The sequence below is a fragment of the Haliaeetus leucocephalus genome, unplaced genomic scaffold, assembly GCF_000737465.1.
Source record: "Haliaeetus leucocephalus isolate CR32 unplaced genomic scaffold, Haliaeetus_leucocephalus-4.0 Scaffold208, whole genome shotgun sequence".
NCBI lineage: Eukaryota > Metazoa > Chordata > Aves > Accipitriformes > Accipitridae > Haliaeetus > Haliaeetus leucocephalus.
In genome coordinates, this window is record NW_010972644.1 from 813619 (window position 1) to 839604 (window position 25986).

At 37.9% G+C, this 25986-nt stretch overlaps 1 protein-coding gene across 1 annotated transcript in view; it reads right to left on the bottom strand.

Annotated features, from left to right (window-relative positions):
- Nucleotides 1–25986, bottom strand: part of KCNT2 (potassium channel, subfamily T, member 2) — a 154945-nt gene that overhangs the window by 100904 nt on the left and 28055 nt on the right. The window contains exons 3-6 of the mRNA XM_010566383.1: nucleotides 16860–16939; nucleotides 8391–8490; nucleotides 4463–4511; nucleotides 1322–1381 (exon numbers count right to left, since the gene is read on the bottom strand). Of these exons, the coding sequence (XP_010564685.1) occupies nucleotides 1322–1381; nucleotides 4463–4511; nucleotides 8391–8490; nucleotides 16860–16939 (289 nt within the window). The remainder of the gene's footprint in view (nucleotides 1–1321; nucleotides 1382–4462; nucleotides 4512–8390; nucleotides 8491–16859; nucleotides 16940–25986) is intronic.

The following is a 25986-nucleotide window of genomic DNA, read 5'->3' on the forward strand; positions in this document are numbered from 1 at the left end:
AGTACTATTATTCTTCCTTACATTACTCTTATTCCCTTATGGGGAGTGGAAATACAGCCATCATAAAATTGCCTCAACTTCTGTGACAGGTATATGCAGCAAATCAAGATAGTAGAGCTTTACACATATTGCACACTAATAAGTAACTTCTCATGGGAGCTGACTCACTGGTGTTTCTCTCATCTTCTGTACTCACTGAAATTGATGCAGACCACAAGCAGAATGGATAGGGATAAAATGCTGCCCAATAAACTCAGGAACAGTATAAACTGTGATTGCTCTTTACTGTTTTGGCACTGGATGTGTTAATTTTTGATTGTTTCTGCTTATAATTGATTTGCATTTGTAACACCAACACCTAAATAGTATATGCTACAAGGATTAAGAAGAATAACTTTTAGACAGTAGACAGTTTTAAGCCTCTTAGCATTATTGGGCACTAAGGAAAACATTCAGGCCATACTTGATAAGGACACTAAAGTACAACTCTCCAACTTCAGTGGTGGCTCTGATAGCTACTGAATATCAGTAATTCAAAAATTTAAAAAAAAAAATTATGCTCCAAGATACTTTTAGCTTTAGAAGCCAAGTCTTTTCATATTTACTTTGATAAATTATTTTAGTATTTTTCTCCTGAAGGTACTAAAAATGCAGAGCACCTAAAACTCACTAGGATAGCACATAACACAAAGTAATGTAGAAAACTGAATAAAAATACTAGGAAAATATAACTTTTTAAGGAGAATGCAAATACAAAAATATATTGTAGTCACACCAGATGATATCAAGGCATTTTGCAAAGATGTTCCAATAGCATCAGAGATACGGATAACACAAGTATGTAGGTATCCATAATTAAAAAAAAATAAAGGTACTGTCTTGGCCTAGTTTTCTGGTGTGCAGTTTTAGAGGCCTGAAACTTGAGTTATAGATACTGAGTAGCTTTGACTTCAATGAGAATCGTGTCCATCGCATTATGGATAGACATATAAAACTGTGCACTTGAAAAAGCAGTATCCAAAAATCAAGGTCACTTTTGAGAATGTATTTTCAAATTAAAAAGTGCCAGTGGACAATGGAAAAAAACTGAAATTCAATTTCTGACTTCCACTCTCTAGGTATTAGTGTTGGCTCATAAATTTGGGAAACATGAACAGGGCTGCCTGTGACAATATGGTGTCCGCTACACATGTGTTTTTCTCAACTTCCTGCTTGTACATCAGTGTGGGCACAAATGCATGCACATGAATTTTATATTGAAACATTTAACTCAGTTACTTTTTGTGATTAATTATGCCTAAAAGTAAATAAAAGTACTTACCTTATAGCTTAGGTAACTCAGCAGCAGAGTTTCAAAGAGACTTATTAAAGCCACAGAAACCTTAAGTGATAAAATATGTGTATTAATACTAGCTTCTAAAGAATATATGACATTAAGCATTACAATGAAAAGTAAAAGATAATAAACAGCTTTTCCATGCATCCTCTGAAACCATCTCAGCTAACAGCATTGTATTGGCTTTGTGTGGCAAGGTTTTGGTAGTGGGGGGGCGGGAGGGGGTAACAGGGGTGGCTTCTGTAAGAAGCTGCTGGAAGCTTCCCCTGTGTTCAAGAGCGAGCCCATACCAGCCGGCTCTAAGATGGACCCGCCGCCGGCCAAGGCCGAGCCAATCAGCGATAGTGCTAACGCCTCTGTGATAACATTTTTAAGAAGGAAAAAAGTTGGGACAGAGAGAAACAGCCGCCGGAGACAGGAGTGAGAACATGTGAGAGAACCAACCCTGCGGACACCAAGGTCAGTGAAGAAGGAGGGGGAGCAGGTGCTCCAGGCACCGGAGCAGAGATTCCCTGTGGCCCATGGGGAAGACCATGGTGAGGCAGGCTGTCCCCCTGCAGCCCATGGAGGTCCACAGTGGAGCAGATATCCACCTGCAGCCTGTGGAGGACCCCACACCGGAGCAGGTGGGTGCCCAAAGGAGGATGGGATCCCGTGGGAACCCCGCGCTGGAGCAGGTTCCTGGCAGGACCTGCGGATCTGTGGAGAGAGGAGCCCACGGAGCAGGTTTTCTGGCAGGACTTGTGACCCCACGGGGGATCCACTCTGGAGCAGTGTGCTCCTGAAGGACTGCACCCCATGGAAGGGACCCGTGCTGGAGCAGTTTGTGAAGAACTGCAGCCCATGGGAAGGACCCATGTTGGAGAAGTTCATGGAGGACTGTCTCCCGTGGAAGGGACCCCACACTGGAGCAGGGGAAGAGTGTGATGAGCCCTCACCCTGAGGAGGATGAAGCAGCAGAAAATAACGTGTGATTTCCGTAAACCCCATCCCCATCCCCCTGTGCCGCTGGGGGGGTTTGGTAGAGAAATCCGGGAGTGAAGTTGTGCCCGGGAAGAAGGGAGGGGTGGAGGGAAGGTGTTCTGAGATTTGGTTTTATTTCTCATTACCTTACTCTGGTTGATTGGTAATAAATTGAGTTAATTTTCCCCAAACTGAGTCTGTTTTGCCCGTGACGGTAATTGGTGAATGATCTCTCCTGTCCTTATCTCAACCCACAAGCTTTTTGTTATATTTTTCTCTCCCCTGTCCAGCTGAGGATGGGAGAGTGATAGAATGGCTTTGGTGGGCACCTGGCGTCCAGCCAGGGTCAACCCATCACAAGCATTTAGCATGAAGCTTAAATATTTTTATTTTTCTGACTAAAAGCACAGGCTGTGACTTGAGTCCTATTGCTCTTTTCAAAGTATAACACTCCAGAGAGCCTGCAGGGTGGCCTTCCCATGGTTTTTAGAGAGCTCCATACAGCGTCTGTCAGATTGTGTCTCAAGTTTCAGTTGTCTGTTCCTAAAAGGTACCAAGATCTTTTCACAAGACAGAGAGAGAAGGAAGAAGCTGTAAATAATGGCAATTAGTCAGCACTTTACTTTTCTATAATAATGTTATGAATGTGTAGAAAAACAAACACTTTTCTTACTGTGTATAATTCAGAAAGTTGAAAACAACAAAAACCAATACAGATGAATCATTATTGATTTTAATATTTAAATGCAACTGAGCTCAACTTATCAGCTTTACTTAGATTTTATGTAGTTAGTGTATGTATTATGTAGTTTAAAAATATTTAAAGTTAAATATCAAAATAGTAAAAAATTAACTTAGAAGTTTACACATATTAAATAACCATAAAACTTCCTTAAATCCTTTGCATAGCAAATATTTGTATTTTAATGTATATTGTGGGAATATTCTGTCAAGAAAATGTACAAATTCAGCTGGAGCCTCACGTCAAACATGCCTCAGGATTTCTAATTTTAAACTTATGCTCACTACTACTGAAAACTCAGAAGAGTGCACTATTTGCACTCACAATATCATTACCTAGAATTAAAAAAGATGCTATGAATTGGAAAATTATTAAAATATGCAATCAAAATATGATATCAGTTTCTCCAAATAAGTATTATTGTTTTATATAAACTCAGGTTATATCTCAAATAAAAATAAATCTTTGTTTGCAACTATTGTATATATCCCACCATGAATGCATGTGTATATACACACACATACACAAACACATATGTAAAAATTCCTATGTTTATCAAATAAACTTATTAGAATAAAACTGTAACAATAAGCAAATACATCTCTCAGTATTTTTTAATTAAATTGAATACAGTAATCTGAATTTCTAAGTAAAAAATTATTCAAACTGTGCATACTTTAAGCAAGAAATTGAAAGGTATTTTCATCAACAGATTCTTCCCTTAGTAAAACTGTATATTACATAGAGGTACAAACCTTCATAATGGCATTGCACTAAGCATGGTGCAGGAATATAATGGTATATATAACCATTCTGGAAGCTTAAGGAACTCTTAATAGAAAAAATACATTTCACAAGGAGAATTCCCACAGCACTGTCCATGAGTAAAAAAGGTGTTCCCAAAATAAGCAGGCTCCAGGACACTGAGGACTGAACCACAAGTTTCAAAAGACCTCCAAGACCTACTAAGCACTGACGTAGTGCATCTTTTGTGACGTACTCCTCTAAACATGTAGGTTTCTATATTACGAAGTAACTTTAGCTTTCTAGTGTATTTAACAAGAAAGCCCATGAAGCATGTCAAAAGCGAGTCATAAACAATTATGAAATTTAAACTCATCATTAGAGCAGTGACTACCTGACTCAACAGAGCTTGGTAATTCTAAGAGAAAAGGCTATCTAATTCTACAATGTTTTGTTTAAGATTTAATACTTCAGAAATATATATTAAATCCATATAAATTCAAATCATTTAGCTCAGATCAGCTAATCTTTATGCTTTTGTTGTACTTGGTCATCAAGTAGATTTCTTTGTTAACATCCACTTTTCCAAGTATCCTTTAACATCACTAAAATGCTATAAATCAATATTGTCTACAGTTATTAAATGCAAATAATTAAATCACCCATTTAAATGTTACCTGTAAGCCCCATAAAGGCAAGCTTCGATTCACCCAAATAATAGGAGACCTGTTCATTATAAGGAAATAAATATGAAATTAATCAAAATCTCATTACATGTTTTGAACAAAATGAAAAGAAATTTGTACATGTAAATGGAAATTAGAGCAGCCTTATTTTTAAAAAAAATTCTCAGTAATAAAAATTTTAAGTCAGTAGTTAGCTACTGAGTATTCACATTGCTTGTATTTCTAATCCAGAGCCAATCATTGAGTTCCCATAAAAGTAATCCAACACCCAGTGATATTGAAATCTTTTATTTGCTTCAGTGGCTGCTAGTTCATCCCCTATGATTCCAGAAAGAATCAATTTTTGGTTTTGATTCTAGAGATGCAGAGGAATAACTTTTTGTGGTAGGAAAAAGAAACTTGACAATTCTTTTGTGTGAACTTTTTGCTAGTGTGTTAACGATATAAATGGTATCTGACTCACAGGGGCTGTCATACCTTGGAAAAACCTCATGTTGTCTTAGTATTTAACTAAACTCAGTAATTGGCAATTGATACAGTACTACTGGAATCTGGCACACTCAATGGCACAACACTTCACTGTTAGTCATTTACTGCTAGCCATATAATTGTTTTTTTAAATAAGGGCATCCATTTTTTTTAGCAAGGTATAAGCATTGGTGGCATTCAGATCTTGTAAGAGCATCCAATCCAGTAGTTCACTTATGCAATCAGAGGAACAATTAAAATATCAAAGGCAGTTTTGAATATTCAGGAATACAGAAGTAATTGCGTGAGAGTTACGGTAACGTCAGTATTATATGTTAAAATGTCACCATTCCAGATGGAAATGGATTTGTCTTCCTGTTTTCCTCCCCACCCCACCATTATGTGGACTTTTGGTTTGCTTTTTTAAATTAGGAACTCACCAATCAATTGTTCCAGGTGTGCAGTTTTGATCAGAACAACTCTGGTTTAATTCCTTACTGATAGTTGTCATCCCATCCAAGCAAAGACCATTTTCATTAGCAAATGCATATGGGAACACAATTGTAAAAACATGGGAGAAAAGGGATATTAATTACAGTATTAAGTGTTCAATAAAATGTATGCAGTAGTTTGAAACCCTAGGCAACGGATATAGACATTTGAAAAAGTAAAATAACTTCTAGAAAGTAGTTCTTGTATGTGTTCCATATCTGTAGATAAAGGACTATGAAGCATTTCAGGTTACATTTTTTGAGGATTTATTTTCAAACATGTTCCAAGTTAAAAACAAAACAACCGAAACAACACTTTCAAAAGCTGAATTATGTACACTATAAATATTGAAGCTCAAGAGATACTAGAAATCCTATCATATGGATAGGCTGGGATAGAAAGAGCACATATACCTGCCATACTCTCAACAGGAAAGATTGCATCAAACTACACTTTATATCCTCTTGTGAGGATATGAGGAGGGCTGCAGATTCATGCAGCAGTAATTCAAGTAAGAAACTGGTGACATCTATGTAAAAAAATAGCTGCTATGTACATGTGATGTTATCTTGCCTTGAATTGCTGGCACAAATCCTCCCTTCAAATGGTCATGTAAGGATGTGGGAATATGTATTTGTGTAAACGATGAAAAATATCCTTGTTTATCCTTGACAAGCAAGGTCAGCAGAAAAGAGAAGGATTTGCAGACCACAGATTAGTAATAGCTATATTTTTACTGACTATGAGTGGGACAGGTGCTAAATGGTATCCATTAATAAGGATGCTTTATGTCTTAAGCTCTTCCCTGTACACCCACTGTGCCTGAAGGAGTAAATGAAACATATAACTTGTGCGGGCATTTCTGAAAAACAGGAAATAAATCTGCAGGGGGAGTCTGTGATGAAAAGCATTCCTCCCAGAACTGTCACTTTAAAAACACCAGATGATAATGTTTTCTGTGCTCTCAGCACACCAAGTAGTTTGTTTCATCAGGCTGTAACACAGTCTCTAGAAAGGATTTTTTTTTTTCATACCACCGCATTTGTAAGACTGTATTATGACAGTAGTTTAGGTATCAAGCCCTCAGGAGCTCTACAGGCAAAACCACTGACATAAACGGGGAACCACTTGGGAACAGGGCTGGTTTGTCTGGCATAGCTTCTAAGACTGGGGTCTTAGTGAGCATGCAGAAGTGACTTATCTGAAATTTCTCAGCCAGATAAATGTTATACAGAGATAGAACAAACTAACTTGTCTCTTAAATGTACCACAACACAATGTAAGGGAATAATATATAGAGAAAATACAAATACACGCTCTGGCTGGTGAATTGTTAAACATTTATATCGAAGGAACAAGCATGTCAGGAAAGATCTGGGTAATTAAGCAGTCTGCAAGATGCAGAAAAGTCTTTGCATATGAATACAAAAGTATCAAAGTATGCCTGTGGCAGAAGTGCTGATGTTCTAATATGTTCTGCATACCCAGACATAACCTTGCAGTGTAATACACTTATTTGGGCTCACTAGAGTTCTCACAACAAAAGAGTATCAGCAGCTTTTTCATGCCAGAAACTATCAATAGCTGTAAAATTTCAAGTCCCTGAGTTGCTGTGCTACTATGCCTAAATTTCTGAGGATGGATTTTCTCTTCTCCATCACTATTAAAGGTTTTGTGAAATCTTTACTGCTTGTTCCCTCCCTAAACATTTCCTCTCCTTGAAGGACATTCTAAGATACATGTGGAGTCAAAAAATAGTTTTTGCAGTTCTTGCTTTTCCAGGGAGATTTTTTTCTGGCCCTTTTTCAGATGTTCTAATTTCTTACAATAAATTTTGACAAAAAAAATTCTCAGATTCATCTTCTGTACTTCCCATTCACGCATCCTTCTCTCATGCAATGCTGAGTAAAGCCACTTTGCTTTGGTTTTGATTCTTGTAAAATATAGTACTTCTCCTGTGCACTACCTTTTTTATAGTATTACCCTTATTAGATTTAACTGATTTTCAAATAATAAAATTAGAAGTCATAGTTTGTCCTTTGCCTAATATTGTGTGAAGAGTGCTAGTTCTATCATCCCAAGCTTAGTATTTTCATCTGGGCTTTGTTTCTTTCAGTATTCAAGACCAACAGAATCAAATCAAGTGAAAGTAAGTAAGTTAATAAAATGTGGTGCTTATTGGCATTTAGAATTAAGAAGGTTCAATATATCCGGGGTACAAATACAACTTAAGTACAGGACTGAATAAATTATAACTTCTTCTACAATTAGTGGTTGATTGTGTAACACATGCGGGGAAAAAAAAAAAGCAGAGCACCCAATGAACAATGTAGAATACCATACTGACAATTGTAGGTGTGCAAAATCAGCATTATGACCATAGACCATAGTGAGTATAGAATGTACTTTTGGTTTCCCTCTCTTCGAAGTGTGTAGACAAAGCAGAGGAATAGACAATTATCATCAATGTCATCTCCATGAAAGCTCAGTTTTATGTATGTGTCTGTTTTTTTCTAGGATCTGGGGTTTTAAGTAAAATTATATAAGTAAAATCCTAAGTAAAATTATTTAAGCAAAATCCCCAAATTATTGTTGCATAAACTGGCAACCAGATATTTGCAATTTTATTTTCATAAATATAAACATAAATATGATACATAGCAATGTTATGTAATAATACAACCAAAAGATATGTTTGTACTACTATATCTGATACACAGTATCTGAGTAAAAAGTCAGGATTATTTTAGCAGTAAAGTGAAAAAAGAATATTGTTATTTTAGTTCTTATTTCCATTCACAGTGTAAGACTAGTTTTATAATTCTTTCAGAACAACTGTAAGACATAAAACCAAACCTCTGTTGACAGAATATCAAACAGTTATTCACTAAATTCACTTATTTCTTATAAGTTAAACAATGCTTTGAGAGCAGAAATAACAACAAAAAAAAAACATTACCATCCAAATCCTTGTGTAGGATCATCCAGCAGCACACGAATTATGTATAAGAAACAGCTTAGTAGCTTGAGAGAAAAATTGAATAATCGTATTCTCAGACCTATTTTAAAAAGAAAAGAAAAGAAAACACAGAAATAAATTCAGGTTCTTTACAGTTTCATCCACTTTAAGGTAAAACTAAAAGGAACTAGAATAGCTATGCTGCGACAGAGCAAAGGTCAATCTAGCCAGTAATCTGTCCCTGATATGGACAATCAGCATATCATACAGAAGAACATGAGAATAAGCTTGTCAGATATACATAATACACCTTTCCAGCTTCCAGAAATCGCCGCGTTAAGACTCAGTCTGTTTTAATGTAAAGAACTACTCGGTCATTTGTTTGAAAGGTCTTCTATGCCATTCATCTTTCCTGATGCCATTCTTTGGGTCTTTTGTAGTTTTACAAGTCCACTATCTTGAAAGGGGAACGAGAACTATATATGGTATTTGAGATGCAAAACACAGTGACATGGAGAAGACATACTTTCAACCATAGGCAGAAAATATACAATGGCGAGTATTTAAATATTAACATCTGAAAGTCTTCATGCAGTAGCTTCTCATATAGAATATAATAATACTATCCCAACTTATAAAATATTAAAGTGTAGTTATTTAACATTGAAGTTGCGTAATTATGTGTCCATGAATCAGGACATCTGAAAGTCATGCTGAAGGCACACCTGAACTGAATCAACAACTTGTTCTACAGACCATGTGAATATTGAAATGTTCTAGCTGAAAGGATATATCACAAATACTATTACAAAATATTACAGTATTTCCCACAAACATAGGTCTACTGCACAGATAGGGTTCCTTCAAAGGGATCCACTTGGACACTTGCTTCTATCACATGGGCAATTTATTTCAGTGCTAATTGGAGCCGTTATCTACTACAGTGCAACTTAATTGTATTTTAATCAGATTTTGCAGTCATTAGAGGATTAGAGTTTAAATTTTCAGTCTTAAAAATTCTGCCACTGTAAATATTTGTATCTAACTCCTGGTTTTAAGTTTTCGTTCACTAATTAAGTTAAAAATGTCAGTTGACTAAGGTTAAGTGGCGGGGAGGTCACTTCAAGCATTAATTTTTTTCAGTCTTGTGAATTGAGAGTCCAATTCTGCATGGCTGAACCCTCCTGCCCAAAGCAGAATATCAAGACCATTGACTGAGTCTTACACTGATGTGACTTCATTTGCACCTAGTCATAGTTAAGATAGTATCTTTTATTGTCGTGTTGCAGATAATGTTAGCAGGTCTGCTGAACTCAATATAATTACTGCTATCATTTAAGAACTACAGCTTCATTATGCATATCCAAAGCTGTGTGCATACATTCCCTTTTAAGGAAAGAATCATAATTAACTTAAAGTACTATTACATACTTTTTGACTTTACTCAGTCCTAAGATCAAAATGAACACCTTACAGATAAAACTGATAAATCACCTTTTATATCCACTAGTTTCTCTCCAAGTAAAACACAATCTACAGCAAACACAGAAAAATATAAAATAGATTCTTAAATATTCTACCATGTAATTGCTGAAAGAAATCTTAAAGTTTATTACACAACACTGCTTACTACTTTTAACTGTGACATTGCAGTTATCACATGAGAACTGGAGAGACTTTTACAGCATCTTGTCATCTGTAAACTAGGGGTTAAAATCCTGTGAGAATCCTGTGAGAAGTCCCACAGCTGTTATTGGCAGTTAGGTTTGTGAACATTAACCTAGTGATTCCTGCTGTCCTATCAAGTGTAATTAGCCACAGACTATTTATTTCCCAACATGAGTGAAGGGGTTGAAGTAGTAAATGGATTGAGAGGCTGTAGAAGTTGAGTTGAGTTGAGTTGAGTTGAGTTGAGCGTGTTGTTATGCTATTATTTGATTAGGAAGAACCCCAGTACTTTTCTTGGACAATGCTATGATCTTTTTTTGCAGCTTTTTTGAACTGTAGCTGAAGAAAACATGAATTGTTTGTCTATACTAGCCCATTTGTAGAAGTCTCCTGGAGTATGAATGGTTGCCATAACAACTAGGCTATTACAACAAGAAGAGTAGATAATGTTAAAAAAAAAAAAAAAAAAACAGCAAATGAAAAATCAAAAAAACCCACCTAACCACAAGCAAACAAAAAAAGCCCACCAGGGTTTCTTTTCCTTACCAATTTTGTGTTGTCTAACTTTCTTAGATAAGTACAAAAGCCTATTGTTTGTTTGTTTCTTCTCGGTTTTTAGCTCTGTAAATGTTAATGTTGGTGTAAAACACCTCTTTTTTGCATTGATAATGGCCTGGTTTCTCATCATCATTTTAAATTATATGTTGGTTTAAATGCCAAAAGAAAATAGTGCTTTTCTGATTAAAGACTACATCAATACAAGGGACCCATGCTCCTGCTTGCTGCCCTAAAATCTTAACTCTCAAATCTTAGTCCTGAAAGATCTAGAACTACTTAAGTATTCAAGTTCCATAGATCAATTCCAGGCTATGCTTCAGGCCGTGGATATCTCTACAGGAATGTGCTTCCCACAGAATACAAGGCAGGGTTTTCATACCACACATGCTTTCATCTAAGGGTTCCAGTTAGTATAGATAGAGGGTGCATATCATGGACTGGGTTATATATAAAGCTTATGAGGCAATAGGATAGGCCTTGTACCATATGTGATTGGGTCTGTTACTACAATATAAATACGGAAGAACAGGCCTCAAGTCTATCCTATTTCAGAAGGTCACCTCTCCTAGTTCTGTATGCCCTAGCCTTTAGAAACAGCATGTGCTGTCAGAGGGACCATATTTAGTCACCCCTGCTAAAGGTTTAATAATTAATGTAGGACTGCCAAATAAGCATTCTCTCTGGTCAAAATCTTCTGTAGCCTCACAGTTGGGGATGTCACCTGTGAGTTGGAAGAAATGCATTTATTCCACCATCATGGAGATTGAGGATTTCAAGTATGGGAAGGAGGGGACAGTCACTACAGAGTGACTTTCTGACTCTGATGCTTCCCTTACAACCATTTTTTGGAGATTAATCCTCTGATTTAGAGAACTGATCTAAATCAAAGCAAAAGTAGCAGAGATAGCAGTTGAAGATCTTACAATCACCTTCCATTATTCCTTTCTTGTAAGTCTCTAAGATATTTTTGGTTTTTAGCAAAATCACCTCAGCTGCTGGCTTTAGGAGTTGGATGAAAATATACTGTTAATAATTTATATCCTGGTGATGGTTATCTTTTATTCCCTCTCCACTGAACTGAAACCTCACTTATTTTTTCCCTTTAAGACTTATTTTAGGCTGTGATAATGCAGTGTGTGATCTTGGCAAGTGCAAGCAAGTCATACCAATATGTCATCTTTTTCTCTTTTTTTTGGGGGGTGGGGGCACTGGCTGACACCTTTGTAAAATGCTTTTCATGCATTCATTGAACTTGATTAGACATTTGCTTGCGGAAGATTGAGTGGAAGCTAAGCTGACATTAGACACAGATGAAGGCTTGTTTTATCAGTTTATACAAATACTTCCAAAACCAGAATAATGAATGAAACAGTTGATATTTCATGCTACCGGTCTGTATGTGGTTTCGATCAGAACAGTATTCTGAAGAAAATTCATATGAATTCTAGAGTTGACTGCTCTGGTTGACAAACCCACTTGATATTACATTCTGATGTGTTAAATTCACTTGTGAAGTCTTAAGTATTAGCAAAAACTGTTGGTGAACGTGTAGTTTGATTTGGTTATACTATCTGGAAATTTGCTGATACTACTGACAATTGTTTTCTCATTGATAGCAATTACATCTTTAGTATGTGAAGGAAGGTTTTCAATGCTCTCGCTGAACACCGACTAAGATCTAAAGGGCAATATCTTTATTCATCAACTCCCTGATACCTCTGGGCAACAGAATCCTCCAACTTCAGTGGAGGATTGAATGAGTACACTTGAATGAGTAGCAGGTACTATCTCAGCAGCAGGTTTGGTTTTTGGAGGTTGTATTTTAGAGGATTCTGGTTGTGATTATTTGGACAGGAACCAAAATCTGCATAAGCAGAAGGAGTGTTTGACTGAATTGAACTAATACTGAATGCTTTGGTTTGGGGATTTATTTTTTTTCATTCAGTACAGTAATAATTTTGCTGTATTTCCTATTTGTTTGTCCTGAAAATTGCCTTGGCTAACTGTTGGTTAAGCTTTTTGTATCATTAGAACCAGTAGCAGTGCTTGGGTAACCTGTGGGATTCTAGCAGGAAATGGCATGCCCATACCATATGCTGCTGTAAGTACAGTAAGCACCCCCATTCTCCAACTTACTTTCTGTGAACTGGCTGCCTAATTCAACAATAGAAAAAACAAGCCTCATCTCTTAAGAGTTTTCTTTGGAGCCCTCTCCTGAGGACCTGTCAGGAAAAGAAGGTGCCCATAATGACAGTGTCTTTACTAGCTGTCTACAGGAAGAACTCATTACTGTATTTTCATTCGTTAATCAAAACCACAGCATGCTTCTACAAAATTTACCTCAGCTCTGTACGGCATCACCGTGTAGGAGAATTCCATCAGAATCTGTATTTTTCCAGCAATCATCAAGCAAGCCAAGCAGGAAAATTCTTGTGCTACTTGACTACAGCATGAACCCATCTCCAATAGGATGAATTAACAGTTGCTTCCCACTCTCTTGCTTATTTCAAATAAACTTCCACATCATTCCTCTCCTTTGGACCCATACACCACACTTACCCAATCATAACCTAGCACAGATGTCCCAGTATAGTCATTTATGAGAAGTCTCTTAATGTGCTTAGCCAGAAGGGTATGCACTTGGCAAAGGAATGGCTATGAATTCATACTAATTAACTAACTTCTGGTTTAATTTTTGTGCTGATGATCATAAATGTATCTATTTTTAGATGTACAGAGTCTGCAGTTCTGCCATCAAAATATGTATCTGTATATATGTATTTTTTTTAATCTTGTTAAGATCTAAGTAGGGAAAAAAATTCTTTCGCTTATCTCAAGCGAGAAGGTACTATATGGAACCTTCCTATCTTACCAGTGAAAAGAGATTTACAGTGAGTCAAGTCATAACTTTATAGATGTTCTTAATAAGTAAACAAGACTGCATCGAACCCTTGTTTTGTGGACTAGATCAGGAACAAAAAGGCTATTTATTGCTTACAGCTTCCCAGACTGCCTTTCTAGCCAGGAGTAATACTCTTTTCTAGTTTAGGATGCTTTTTGTGTTTTGTCTTTTACTCCATTACACATATATCAACAATGTCAGAAGTCAAAGGCTATAAAGATATAAAATACTTAAAGATGTGAAGTCACAAGGAGAAAAGTAGAAGAGAACTAAAACCATTTTAGAAGTTGTAGTATAATTAATCACATTTAAAATGTAAATTTAGTTAAACTCATTTACCTCTAACAAGAATCACAGAGTGGCTGAGGTTGGAAGGGAGCTGGTTGCCCAGGACTGTGTCTGGACTGTTTATTAATATTCTCTATGGAGGGAGACTCCACAACCTACATACAAAAATGTATGAGCAAAAACTCATTCTTTGCAACACAGATTTGTAAACATAAGTAAACATAAAATGGAGTATGAAATTGTTCTTCACACATCTCCTTTCTTTGTTCTATGCATACTGAGGTTTTGTACACACTTTTCATATTGGCCAAAATGCAGCAAGAGAGCTCTAAAGTGTGCTAATACAGAATAAGAAACTTATTTCAAATAAAAATCTTCATTAGAAAATAAATTTACCAACACAATCTAGTTTGCAGCCCAGAAAGCCAATCATATCCTGGGCTGCATCAACAGAAGTGTGACCAGCAGGTCAAGGGAGGGGATTCTCCCCCTCTACTCCCCTCTCGTGAGACCCCACCTGGAGTGCTGTGTTCAGCTCTGGGGCCTCCAGCATAAGAAAAACATGGACCTGCTCCAGCAGGTCCAGAGGAGGGCCATGAAGATGATCAGAGGGCTGGAGCACCTCTCCTATGAAGACAGGCTGAGAGAGTTGGGGCTGTTCAGCCTGGAGAAGAGAAGGCTCCGGGAAGATCTTATAGCAGCCTTCCAGTACCTAAAGGGGGCCTACAGGAAAGATGGGGAGGGGTTCTTTATCAGGGAATGTAGTGACAGGACGAGGGGTAATGGCTTTAAACTGAAAGAGGGTAGGTTTAGATTAGATGTAAGGAAGAAGTTCTTCACTGTGAGGGTGGTGAGGCACTGGACCAGGTTGCCCAGAGAAGTTGTGGATGCCCCATCCCTGGAAGTGTTCAAGGCCAGGTTGGATGGGGCTTTGAGCAACCTGGTCTACTGGAAGAAGGTGTCCCTGCCCATGGCAGGGGGGCTGGAACTAGATGATCTTTAAGGTCCCTTCCAACACAAACCATTCTATGATTCTATGAGAAGTATAATAATGTGAAAAAACCTGTGTCCCATCTGAAGTTTAGGAGAGAAGATACTCTGAAGGCTATCCACATCATTTACTAGCAGAGGTAGTCCTCTCCTTTCTATCCTATTTAGGCACCCGAATTGAGATGAATTTTCCCCTGTGTGTCTATGCAAGTGTAATAAATAAAGCTTTCCCCATGGATGAACCTCCAGCAGATTTGTTAAGCCTGATTCTCCAGCTGGAAACTGGCAAATAATTCCAAAGCCTAAACTGAAAATATCAGTTATTCACAGTACAGTGCCTTTTTTTTGTTGTTTGTTTAGGGGGTTTTTTTTTTGCTTAGGGGAATATTTTGCTTATCACACCTGGAAAGTTAGAGAAGCTTAGCCAATAAAAAGATCAAGTTCTGTAATGTTAAACTAGTATTTATTAATACTAGCTCTTACAGATAATGTTGTGGTTTAACCCCAGCCAGCAACTAAGCACCACACAGCCACTCACTCATTCCCCCCCACCCAGTGGGATGGGGGAGAAAATCGGGAAAAGAAGTAAAACTCATGGGTTAAGAACAGTTTAATAGAACAGAAAAGAAGAAACTAATAATGATAATGATAACACTAATAAAATGACAACAGCAATAATAAAAGATTGGAATATACAAATGATGCACAGTGCAATTGCTCACCACCTACTGATCGATACCCAGTTAGTCCCCGAGCAGCAATTCCCCCCACTCCCCCAGTTTCTATACTAGATGTGACATCACACGGTATGGAACACCCCATTTATGCCACTTTGGGTCACAGCTGCCCTGGCTGTGTCCTGTGCCAACTTCTTGTGCCCCTCCAGCTTTCTCGCTGGCTGGGCATGAGAAGCTGAAAAATCCTTGACTTTAGACTAAACACTACTTACCAAAAACTGAAAACATCAGTGTTATCAACATTCTTCTCATACTGAACTCAAAACATAGCACTGTACCAGCTACTAGAAGACAATTAAATCTATCCCAGCTGAAACCAGGACAAGATAGAAGATCTTTCAGTCTGTCTTATTTTTAAACACTTGATCTAGTCTCTCAAATTTTGTTTGTCTGGGTTTTTTAGACTGGGACACCGAAAAAGTAAAGTTCTTTTCCTCCTTTCTGTCCTTTCCCAGACACAAAGCCATAGAACCATCTTCACTGTATCACAAAGGCCAAAATGCATTACTTCTACTCTAAAAGCTTTATATATAAAGCTATTGTAATTTTAATTCTTTACAGGTGTAGGGCAAAGGGAGGTAAATTCAATCCTGCTACACAGAGGAAAATTGAGGACAGTTACTGCTCCTCACAGCTATGAACTTCACTGGTCTAATCAAGATTTGGTAATATACAATGCTTCCACTCCTGTGGACTACCTGCATGGATGTATATAAAAAGATTAATATCTTAGTTCCTCCGCATTATTCTCTTCTATGATGGCCTATGAATTTAAATGCACATGTCAATGAAGATATCATTAAATCACACTAAAGACAAGGACTATATTTCTGAGGTACCACATTCAGGAGAAGGAGGTATGTCCTCCCAATTAGTTTCCTTCCCAAATTGTTTTCTTTTAGTACAGATCAGGTTTGAAATTTATTTAGGAATACTTAATAAAATTGAACACTTCAAAAAGCTAGGTACTTCTGCAGCTTTTTTTTTCCCCAGCATCTTAGACGCTCTTTGCTTTCCTAGACATAAGGTCATGACTTGTCAATGAGCTTTGCAATGTCAGATCCACATAAATTAGTCAACTTGATCACGATACAAAAATAAAATCACGCCACGAAGTATTTGATCCTACAAAATAAGTATGTTGTTTTTAAGTTTAAATAATACTTTCTGAATTTGTTTTGGATATTATGTAAAACTGACTCCTTTATGGGGCAAAATTTTAGGTCAGAAGAAAATTAATGATAACTTTGCTGTTGCCTTCAATGGAATTGGATTCTACTCAACGTATCACAATTATGCTTGACAGAAATTAATCCAACTGCTTACTTGATCTTTGGTTTTTGATGAAGAAGAGCTTTAGTCTTTCTTTAAATGTATTTTCATTCATATAGAATTCAACTTGCACCCTGAAATATAAAAGGAAGTATTAGGATTGAATATGAAAGATAATAAATTATTTTTAAAAAAATAATTTGTTTCCCTAATCATCTGTTCTTTATATATAGCTGGAGGAATATATAGAGAGTGTTCAGCCAAAAGCTCACTTGGATCTGAATCACTAATGTTAAAAGATTAAAAAACAAAACAAAACAAAACAAAACAAAACCACCAAACCGAGAACTTATTTTATCCCCTTTACATGCAGAATCATTTTCATATTACTTGGACACTCTACACTGCAAAATCAGAAGCATCTAAGGTTTTGGTATTTTCATTGGAAGACTATTCTCATATCTGCACCTTTGTAAGGAAGATTTCCTTGATGTTCAGGTTAAACCTTCCACCTCAGTCTAACTCCCTTCTTGTAAAATTGACATTTTAATGATTCTTCTTTTTTATATCTTGTTCACGTCTCTGTTAAGCATTTGTGTCTCAGTTAAGCTTTCACTTGTTTGTGTTCACCTTTAATCAAATGCTCACGCACCAAGCAAACCACCCTCTCTGAACTTTGCTTTTGTCACAATGAAATACTGAGACGTGAAAGCAAAATTATGTTGCAATCATACAATATTGTACAGAAAATAACTCCCCTTCCTGACTATATTAAAGCAGCAGTAACATCTGTTTTTCCTCCCTTCTCCCCAAATTTGCCAGGATGTATTTAATGTTTCTGTCCCTCAATTCAGTCTGAGCACAATTCATGCAATAATTCTACAGACTAGAAGAGAAAAGAAAACTGTTGCAGGGTCTGGCAAGGGGGGAAAAAACCATGTGCATTCGTTGTGTAAAAAAACTTAGGCCATTCCAGAGTTCTGTCACTGCACTGCTTGCTGCAGGATGAGTGCAGCATTAGTTCCATTTCCACTGAAGTCCCTGCTCTACCCAACTGACTGGATCTCCCTCACCAATCCCAGTTCTCCTCCAGCAATGAATCACGGTACCCCAGCACAATTTCTCTGCCTTCCTGAGAAGTCAGTGCTCAGTTTGAGAACTGTTCTACTATTGCTGAAGTGACATCATGAAAGTGAGTTGCTTCCTTACCTGTCATTTGTCTGTATACTATCATGTGTTGCAAAACTGCATATACCTTTTCTGTTCATAAGCATACTTGATATTTATTTGTGCATTTCTTTCCAGTAGTCTTTCATCAAATGACTGTACTTCAGTTACTTGTTCTTATATGTACTGTCGTATTTTTCAAGCAGGAGCCTGACTTCAGTATTTCCCTTCTTGCATGGGAAGCCTGTGCTGAAACAGTATTTGTATAATCTAATGTTGTCTGTAGTCTCTCTCTTCCCCTCAAAAAATTGTCTAATACCATACATTTCTGTACACTTAGAGAATTGGAGGATTATTTAGTTGTGGGCCCAGAATGGATGGCATCTCAGGTAATGTGACTTTTTCATGCTTGCTTACTTATTACCAGAAGTTTAGGCATATCATTTTCTAGGACAGGGTCAGCATGTCATAGAAAGAAGGTGCAATCTGACTCACTCACTGAGGTCAGTTAATTTTAGCTAGTCACTTAGCTTTGGTGTGGTTTCTTGTAGTATTCCTTGTAGAATGGATAATTACACTGCTTCCTATTCAGAGGAAGCAAAAACATAACCATATTAAGAATCTATATTGGAACTAAGCTCTATAACTTAGAATCATTTAGGTTGGAAAAGACCTTCAAGATCATCGAGTCCAACCATCATCATGTCCACTAAACCATGTTCTGGAGTACCTTGTCTACACACTTTTTGAATACCTCCAGGGATGGTGACTCAACCACTTCCCTGGGCAGCCCATTCCAATCTCTGACAACCCTCTCAGTAAAGAAATTTTTCCTAATATCCAACCTGAATCTCCCTTGACGCAACTTGAGGCCATTTCCTCTCGTCCTGTCTCCAGCCACCTGACAGAAGAGACCAGCACCCACCTCGCTACAACCCCCCTTCAAGTAGTTGTAGAGAGCAATAAGGTCTCCCCTCAGCCTCCTTTTCTCCAGACTAAACAGCCCCAGCTCCCTCAGCCACTCCTCATGAGATTTGTGCTCCAGGCCTCTCACCAACTTGGTTGCCATTCTCTGAACACGCTCCAGCACCTCAATGTCTTTCCTGTAGTGAGGGGCCCAAAACTGAACACAGTACTCGAGGTGCACCCTCACCAGTGCCGCATACAGGGGAACAGTCACCTCCCTGCTCCTGCTGGCCACACTATTTCTGATACAGGCTAGGATGCCGTCGGCCTTCTTGGCCACCTGGGCACACTGCTGGCTCATATTCAGCCACCCGTCTACCAGCACCCCCAGGTCCTTCTCTGCCGGGAAGCTCTCCAGCCACTCTTCCCTAAGCCCGTAGCACTGCATGGGGTTGCTGTGACTGAAGTGCCAGACCCGGCACTTGGCCTTGTTGAACTTCATACAATTGGTCTCAGCCCATAGATCCAGCCTGTCCAGATCTCTCTGTAGAGCCTTCCTACCCTCAAGCAGATCGACCCTGACTCCCAACTTGGTGTCGTTTGCAAACTTGCTGAGGGTGCACTCGATCCCCTCATCCAGATTATTAATAAAGATATTGAACAGAACAGGGCGCAACACCGAGCCATGGGGAACACCACTTGTGACCTGCCGCCAACTGGATTTCACCCCATTCACCACAACCCTCTGGGCTCATCCAGCCAGCCAGTTTTTCACCCAGCGAAGAGTACACTTGTCCAAGCCATGAGATGCCAGCTTCTCAAGGAGTATGCCATGAGAGACAGCGTCAAAGGCCTTGCTGAAGTCAAGGTAGACAACATCCACAGCCTCTCCCTCATCCACTAGGTGGGCCACCTGGTCACAGAAGGAGATCAGGTTGGTCAAGCAGGACCTGCCTTTCATAAACCCATGCTGACTGGGCCTGATCCCCTGCTTGTCCTGGACTTGCCATGTGAGTGGTCTCAAGACAAACCGTTCCATAATCTTCCCTGGTACCGAGGTCAGGCTCACAGGCCTGTAGTTCCCCGGATCCTCCCTCCGACCCTTCTCGTAAATAGGAGTCACATTGGCAAGCCTCCAGTCCTCTGGGACCTCCCCTGTTGACCAGGATCGCTGATAGATGATGGAGAGTGGCTTAGCAAGCACCTCTGCCAGTTCCCTCAGTACTCTAGGATGGATCCCATCTGGTCCCATAGATTTGTGAGTGTCCAGATGGCGTAGGAGGTCACTATTTCCTCCTGGATTAAGGGGGGTATATTCTGCTCTTCATCCTTGCCTTCCAGCTCAGGGGGCAGAGCACCCTGAGGATAACTGGTCTCCCTATTAAAGACTAAGGCAAAGAAGGCATTAAGTACCTCAGAACTTACAGAATTTTGAATTTATTTCTGTGCAATGACACGTTTGACACAGCAGTAATAGCAACCCCTATCCTAGATGAGCTTTTCTGCCCTGCCTGGCTCTACCCCTTCTCTGGTAAGATCTTTAAGCAGTTGGAATTTAAGACGAGGAACCCACCTACCCTTTGCTTTTTAAACTAAGAGTACCTGCAACTGGGTATTTCAAAGAGCTTGGGCCCAGAGGAATGTCCTAGAAACTGCCACCAAACTAGAAGAAAAGCCCATCAGATGAAGAGCAACTTGTTTCTGGGCTTTTATTGAGCTTAAATATAGACTAAGTGTTGTCCTGTTCAAGACTGCAGGAGTCGTTGCCATTGACAGAAGTACAATTTAGATAGTTGGTAACTTTAAGGCAAGTTAAGGAAGCATGTTCAGGGGTTAACTGGTAGGTAAGCAGGTTTGTGGGAGGCCTGAGCTCTGCTTCTGTTCTTGTCTGCACATTTCCCAAGGTACTTACTGTCATTAATGCGATGACAGTTTTAGTGGGAAACATGTCCCATGATTTGGCAGCTGCCACATGCTAAGTGTACATAATCTTCAAGGACATATTTCAGTAGGTAAACAGAGTGGCACAAGCTGCTGAAATAAAGGATGTCATTTAAAAGCTGAACAGTATTGGTGATCTTTTTTACACATTTTAAACTAACCTCTCAGATTTTTCTGTAAGAAGACTACAGTAGCCACTTATCATGAAAGAACAACATGTTAACAGTAAGCCATGATTTAATGATAATGAAGAAAGAGGATGTGGGAGCTAATCACCCTCCTATCACTACCATTATGAATTGCTCTGATAGCCTTCTAACGGCTGTCTACTTCTCTTTCCTTAGCAACCTGTGCTCACAACGGATTGCAATTCCACAGTGCAGCAGTTTCCATGGCAAAATGGATTATGAATGCTGCTAACACCACTTCTGTGACTCAACTCCTCCTTCTCCTGACTTTTTTTAAACTTAAGTAAAAACCATATTGGCGTTCTACATTTGCAGGAAATACATTATCATGCTTCTATAACCAATGTACACTTTCATGATACTCTGGCTACGAAGCAGAGAATATTTCACTTTGTTTCTTAAAGGTTACTATCTACTAAGTAAAGCTAAGAATGAATGGCTGAAGGAGCCCACTGGCAGGGATAAGGACAGAAACCTCCAGATACTGTTCCTTCCCAATACTCTGCTATTTATTTTTAGGGAGAACACTCATTCTACTTGAACCTTTGTTGTAATCTTTTAATGATTAAAGTTTTACCTCAAGTATTGCTCTTTTCTGTATTTTTCCCACTATGAAGTGTTACCTAGAAAAGGAGTATTTCGGGAACGTAACAAAAATAAATTCTGATCCTCACTTGCAATATTAAGATCATTTAGTAGTGGTGGTGGTGGTAGTAGTAGTAGTAGTAGCAGCAGTAGTGAAGGGCTTGAACAAGCTTTTTTCTGGACTTAATTAAGTTAGTAAAGATGTTTCAAGTGAGTGAGTAAAATTCATTGTCATATACTTATATAAAATTTGATTATTCTGTTGCAGGATAAATACTAGTTGGAATTTGATTCCAAGCAAATGGTTTTGATGAAATGGCACACATGCGGTACAGGGTGATAGCATATGTGTATGCAGATCATCTGGCCTATGAAATAGGTTTGGTTTTGTTCTGTATTTCTAGTCTAAGTGTCGTGGTTTAACCCCAGCCAGCAACTAAGCACCACGCAGCCGCTCACTCACTCCCCCCCATCCAGTGGGATGGGGGAGAAAATCAGGAAAAGAAGTAAAACTCCTGGGTTGAGATAAGAACGATTTAATAGAACAGAAAAGAAGAAACTAATAATGATAATGATAACACTAATAAAATGACAACAGTAGTAATAAAACGATTGAAATGTACAAATGATGCGCAGGGCAATTGCTCACCACCCGCCGACTGACACCCAGCCAGTCCCCAAGTAGCAATTCCCTGCCCCCCCTTCCCAGTTCCTAAACTAGATGGGACGTCCCATGGTATGGAATACACTGGTGGCCAGTTTGGGTCAGATGCCCTGGCTGGGCGTGAGAAGCTGAAAAATCCTTGACTCTGGTCTAAACACTACTGAGCAACAACTGAAAACATCAGTGTTATCAACATTCTTCACATACTGAACTCAAAACATAGCACTGTACCAGCTACTAGGAAGACAGTTAACTACATCCCAGCTGAAACCAGGACACTAAGTAATTTAAAAGTGTAGTTTAAACAATTTGTGCTTCATGTTTTTTATCTTCCTGTAAAAGACATTGTAGTTCAGTCCACCCTGGCCAAAAGGAAATCAAGCTGAAGGATTAAAACACTATTCCTTGACAATGGTTACTGGGACAGAAATGTTTGATGAACATAAGGATTTTGTGTATACAGTTGGTTTATTGCTTCTTTTTCTGTGTATGTGGTAGACATTGAATATTCCATGAAAAGCTGCTTTTGGAAGTTAAAGAACACATCTTACGCTTTACTGACTCTTGCTTCAGCTTTATTGAAAATGCATAAATTCATGGCGATACATCTGCGGCAAAAACAACTGAAGTTATAGGACTCTCTTGAAAATACTGTGGTTTTTTGAACCTTCTTAAAATTAAATACCATTAATAGTGGTCTTCCCTAGTTTAAACCCAAAGAACAGTGATGTCAGTGGAATCTTTCAAACTGTAAGAAGCATCTTGAAATACCCAAAGTACAAGTATACATTGTACTCTTCTAATTCAGTCAAGATGTAATCTGAGTAGTACATTTTAATGTAATACAAAGTATAGCAGGAAAATACTAATGCATGCCAAGGACACTAATGCAAGGCACTTCTCATAACTGTAAATCACTGGGACCAATCTGTCTGCACTCCAGTTATGTAACTAATTTTGTCTGCATTTTTCCATTGCTATTTACAATGTCATTCTAACTCCATAACCACACTTTACTATAGTAACAATATTACCTTGTACCCTCAAATCTACAAATAGTCTTTCTTTTGTGTTAGAAAATAGCAGATCGGGCAGAAATAATCCTTCAAAAATGCAAGTATGATTTGGATTTCTCACTACACACGTACTAAGAGCTGTAAACGTTTATGCTTACTACTTCTTGACATTGGAATCAAGAAAAGGTGTTAACTGTACAAATGGAGCCAATCTGACAAAAACTACATCAATTTAATTAAATACATCTTTATGGGAAGGGACATTTTATGTTTTTCCTACAGAAAGAGCCTTGTAATATAGACACAGTATGTTTTTTATTGGCATGTGCCATCCAATATATGTGAAATCCTGTTAGATTTCAAACCTGGAAGTTTATTATGTAGATAGGTGCTTAAAAATGAAGTATCTGAAGTGTTAAAGCGAACTGCTATTGTCAGAGCTTATTTTACTGCAAAAAAAAGAAAATAGGCATTTTTTTCTAATAGCTTTTAATAAAAGATCGGTGTATTTTAATGATGACTGTCTTGAGTAGCAGCTCTTCTTTTTGAAGTTTTGCAAGTTCTGAAATACTCAGATCTCTGCTTTATTTAGAGCTTCACAGAGAAATGGTCATTTAACTTTCCAGGCCTGCTTGTTCCATCAAAATCAATATGACAGATCAAGACTGCTTGTTGAATGATACCTCATCATATTGTACTGAAGGAAATGGTGGTGAGACCAGTACTTTCCCATTACTGGTTCTTAACTTGCGGAGGCCTTCTATTTGTTTCTGGTAGGAAGTAAGTCATCAGTTGCATAGGTCATGATGAACACTGCACAGATAAAGTTCTGAGTTTTTCATTTCTTCTCCATGCTCAAAGACAAAACAAACGGTAGTAACTGGGGAAGGCAGGGTGCTTGTTTCCTCCCACTTACTGGAAAGAGAGAAAAGATGCTATTTCTTCTGCAGCCTCCTAATTCAGTAGTTCATTCTTGCAGTGTGAGCATGACATGAGAGAATTGCGGAGATCAGGCCCTCATCATTTTTCTGGGTACTTTATGACATAGTCTTTAAAAGCTATGTCCTTACTGAAGTCGTTTGCCATGCACTATACTGATGAAATCTAATATTTGCAATATGGCCCTGCATTTTCTTAAAGATGACTTCTAACAAGTGTAGAAAAATTAAAACTGACAGGTATAATGTCTTTTTCTGATAGGGGGTTTTATTTGTTTATTAGGAATAAACCAACAAATACTTTTAAGATCTCTGCAGAACTGTGTTCGTGTAGTATTGTCTTGTAGATTCTTTATAATATCCAACATTGTGAATGTACATGATAGAACACAGGTTCCATACCTTCTAATAATTGCCTTGTACTATGCAGTATTACCTATTATCTCTTTATTTTTCCAAACTAAATTCTCACAGTACTCCTCTAGAACAACTTATGAAGTATAATTGTCTGGTTCAAATTTGAACTGTCATGTAACAAAGACATGTTTGGTCATCTTAATACTTAGAGTGTATGCTACAACATCTGTACCTGGGCATTTCCTTTGTTCTTTTCTTTCTATGAGTATATTTATTTAGAAGTTACCTTCTAAATCAGTGAATCCAAATTAATCTACCTAATGAAGTTTTTCCAGACATACCTACATTTGCTTGATTATGTAATTGGATGTTAGCATAACTAATGGATTTATAGAGACCAGGTGTTATCAATGTCACCATAAAAATTCTCTGTACTAATGAAGACAGAAATAGCATGAACTGAGTTCAGCTTAATCACAAGTTACAGAATAAAGGATCAACGATGCATAAATAACCTTGTAGCTTAGAACTGTATGTGTGCTCAAACCCTTTTTGCTGTATCTTTCCAACAAATGCTGTTTGATTCAATTGAAACAAATCCAAAACAGCATCAGAAAATAGGCCAAACCAAATTTTTCAGGTTGCACAAAGTAAAAATTTGCACCTGCAATCACAAGAAAATATTTTCTATGCAAAAGCAAACTTTTTCTTTGCTTCATTGTTCAAAAGCCAAAATACTAAAAATTTCAGCCCTTAATTAAAATTTTCTTCCTTACAATTTAAATAGTATATGTGTATCTATACCTTTATGTATATAAATACAAATATATTTTAAAATCTGATTGCGAGCCAGCTTCACGTTCCTTTTTACAATCAGCTGCCTCAGTTACATAAAACTGTCTTCATGAAACCTATACAGGTTCATGGCAGCAATTTAATATTACAGCAACAGGTATGAAATGGCATTATTTTTCAAACTTTTCTGTGCCAAGTATCTTCATTTTTTCCATTCCTTTGAGGGAAAGATTTTTAAGGGAAGGCTGACAGCAAGTGACTGAGACTCAGTGGTGGGTAGTATGCATGCTTTTCAACCAAATACTTTTTTTTTTTAAATCCCCCATTCATAATCAGTCTTGCAAATTCAAAAAGAGAATTATCATCTCAGTCCTGCACCCATGAAAACCAGTGACAAATTCACCATTCTAGTAATGATGCAGTAATAAAAAATGAATTTGCAATCTGTATTCTTTGTCATTAGAAACTTTTTATAAAAAAAAACAAAACAGAAAATACTATGATGTTTTACTATGGGGAAAAGAAATCTCAGAGCAATCTCCCTATCCATTTTAGTGGCCCTGCAAATACCACACACTTGACTTCTTACTGCAAATACACTTTCCTGTTGCAATTCTATTGCCT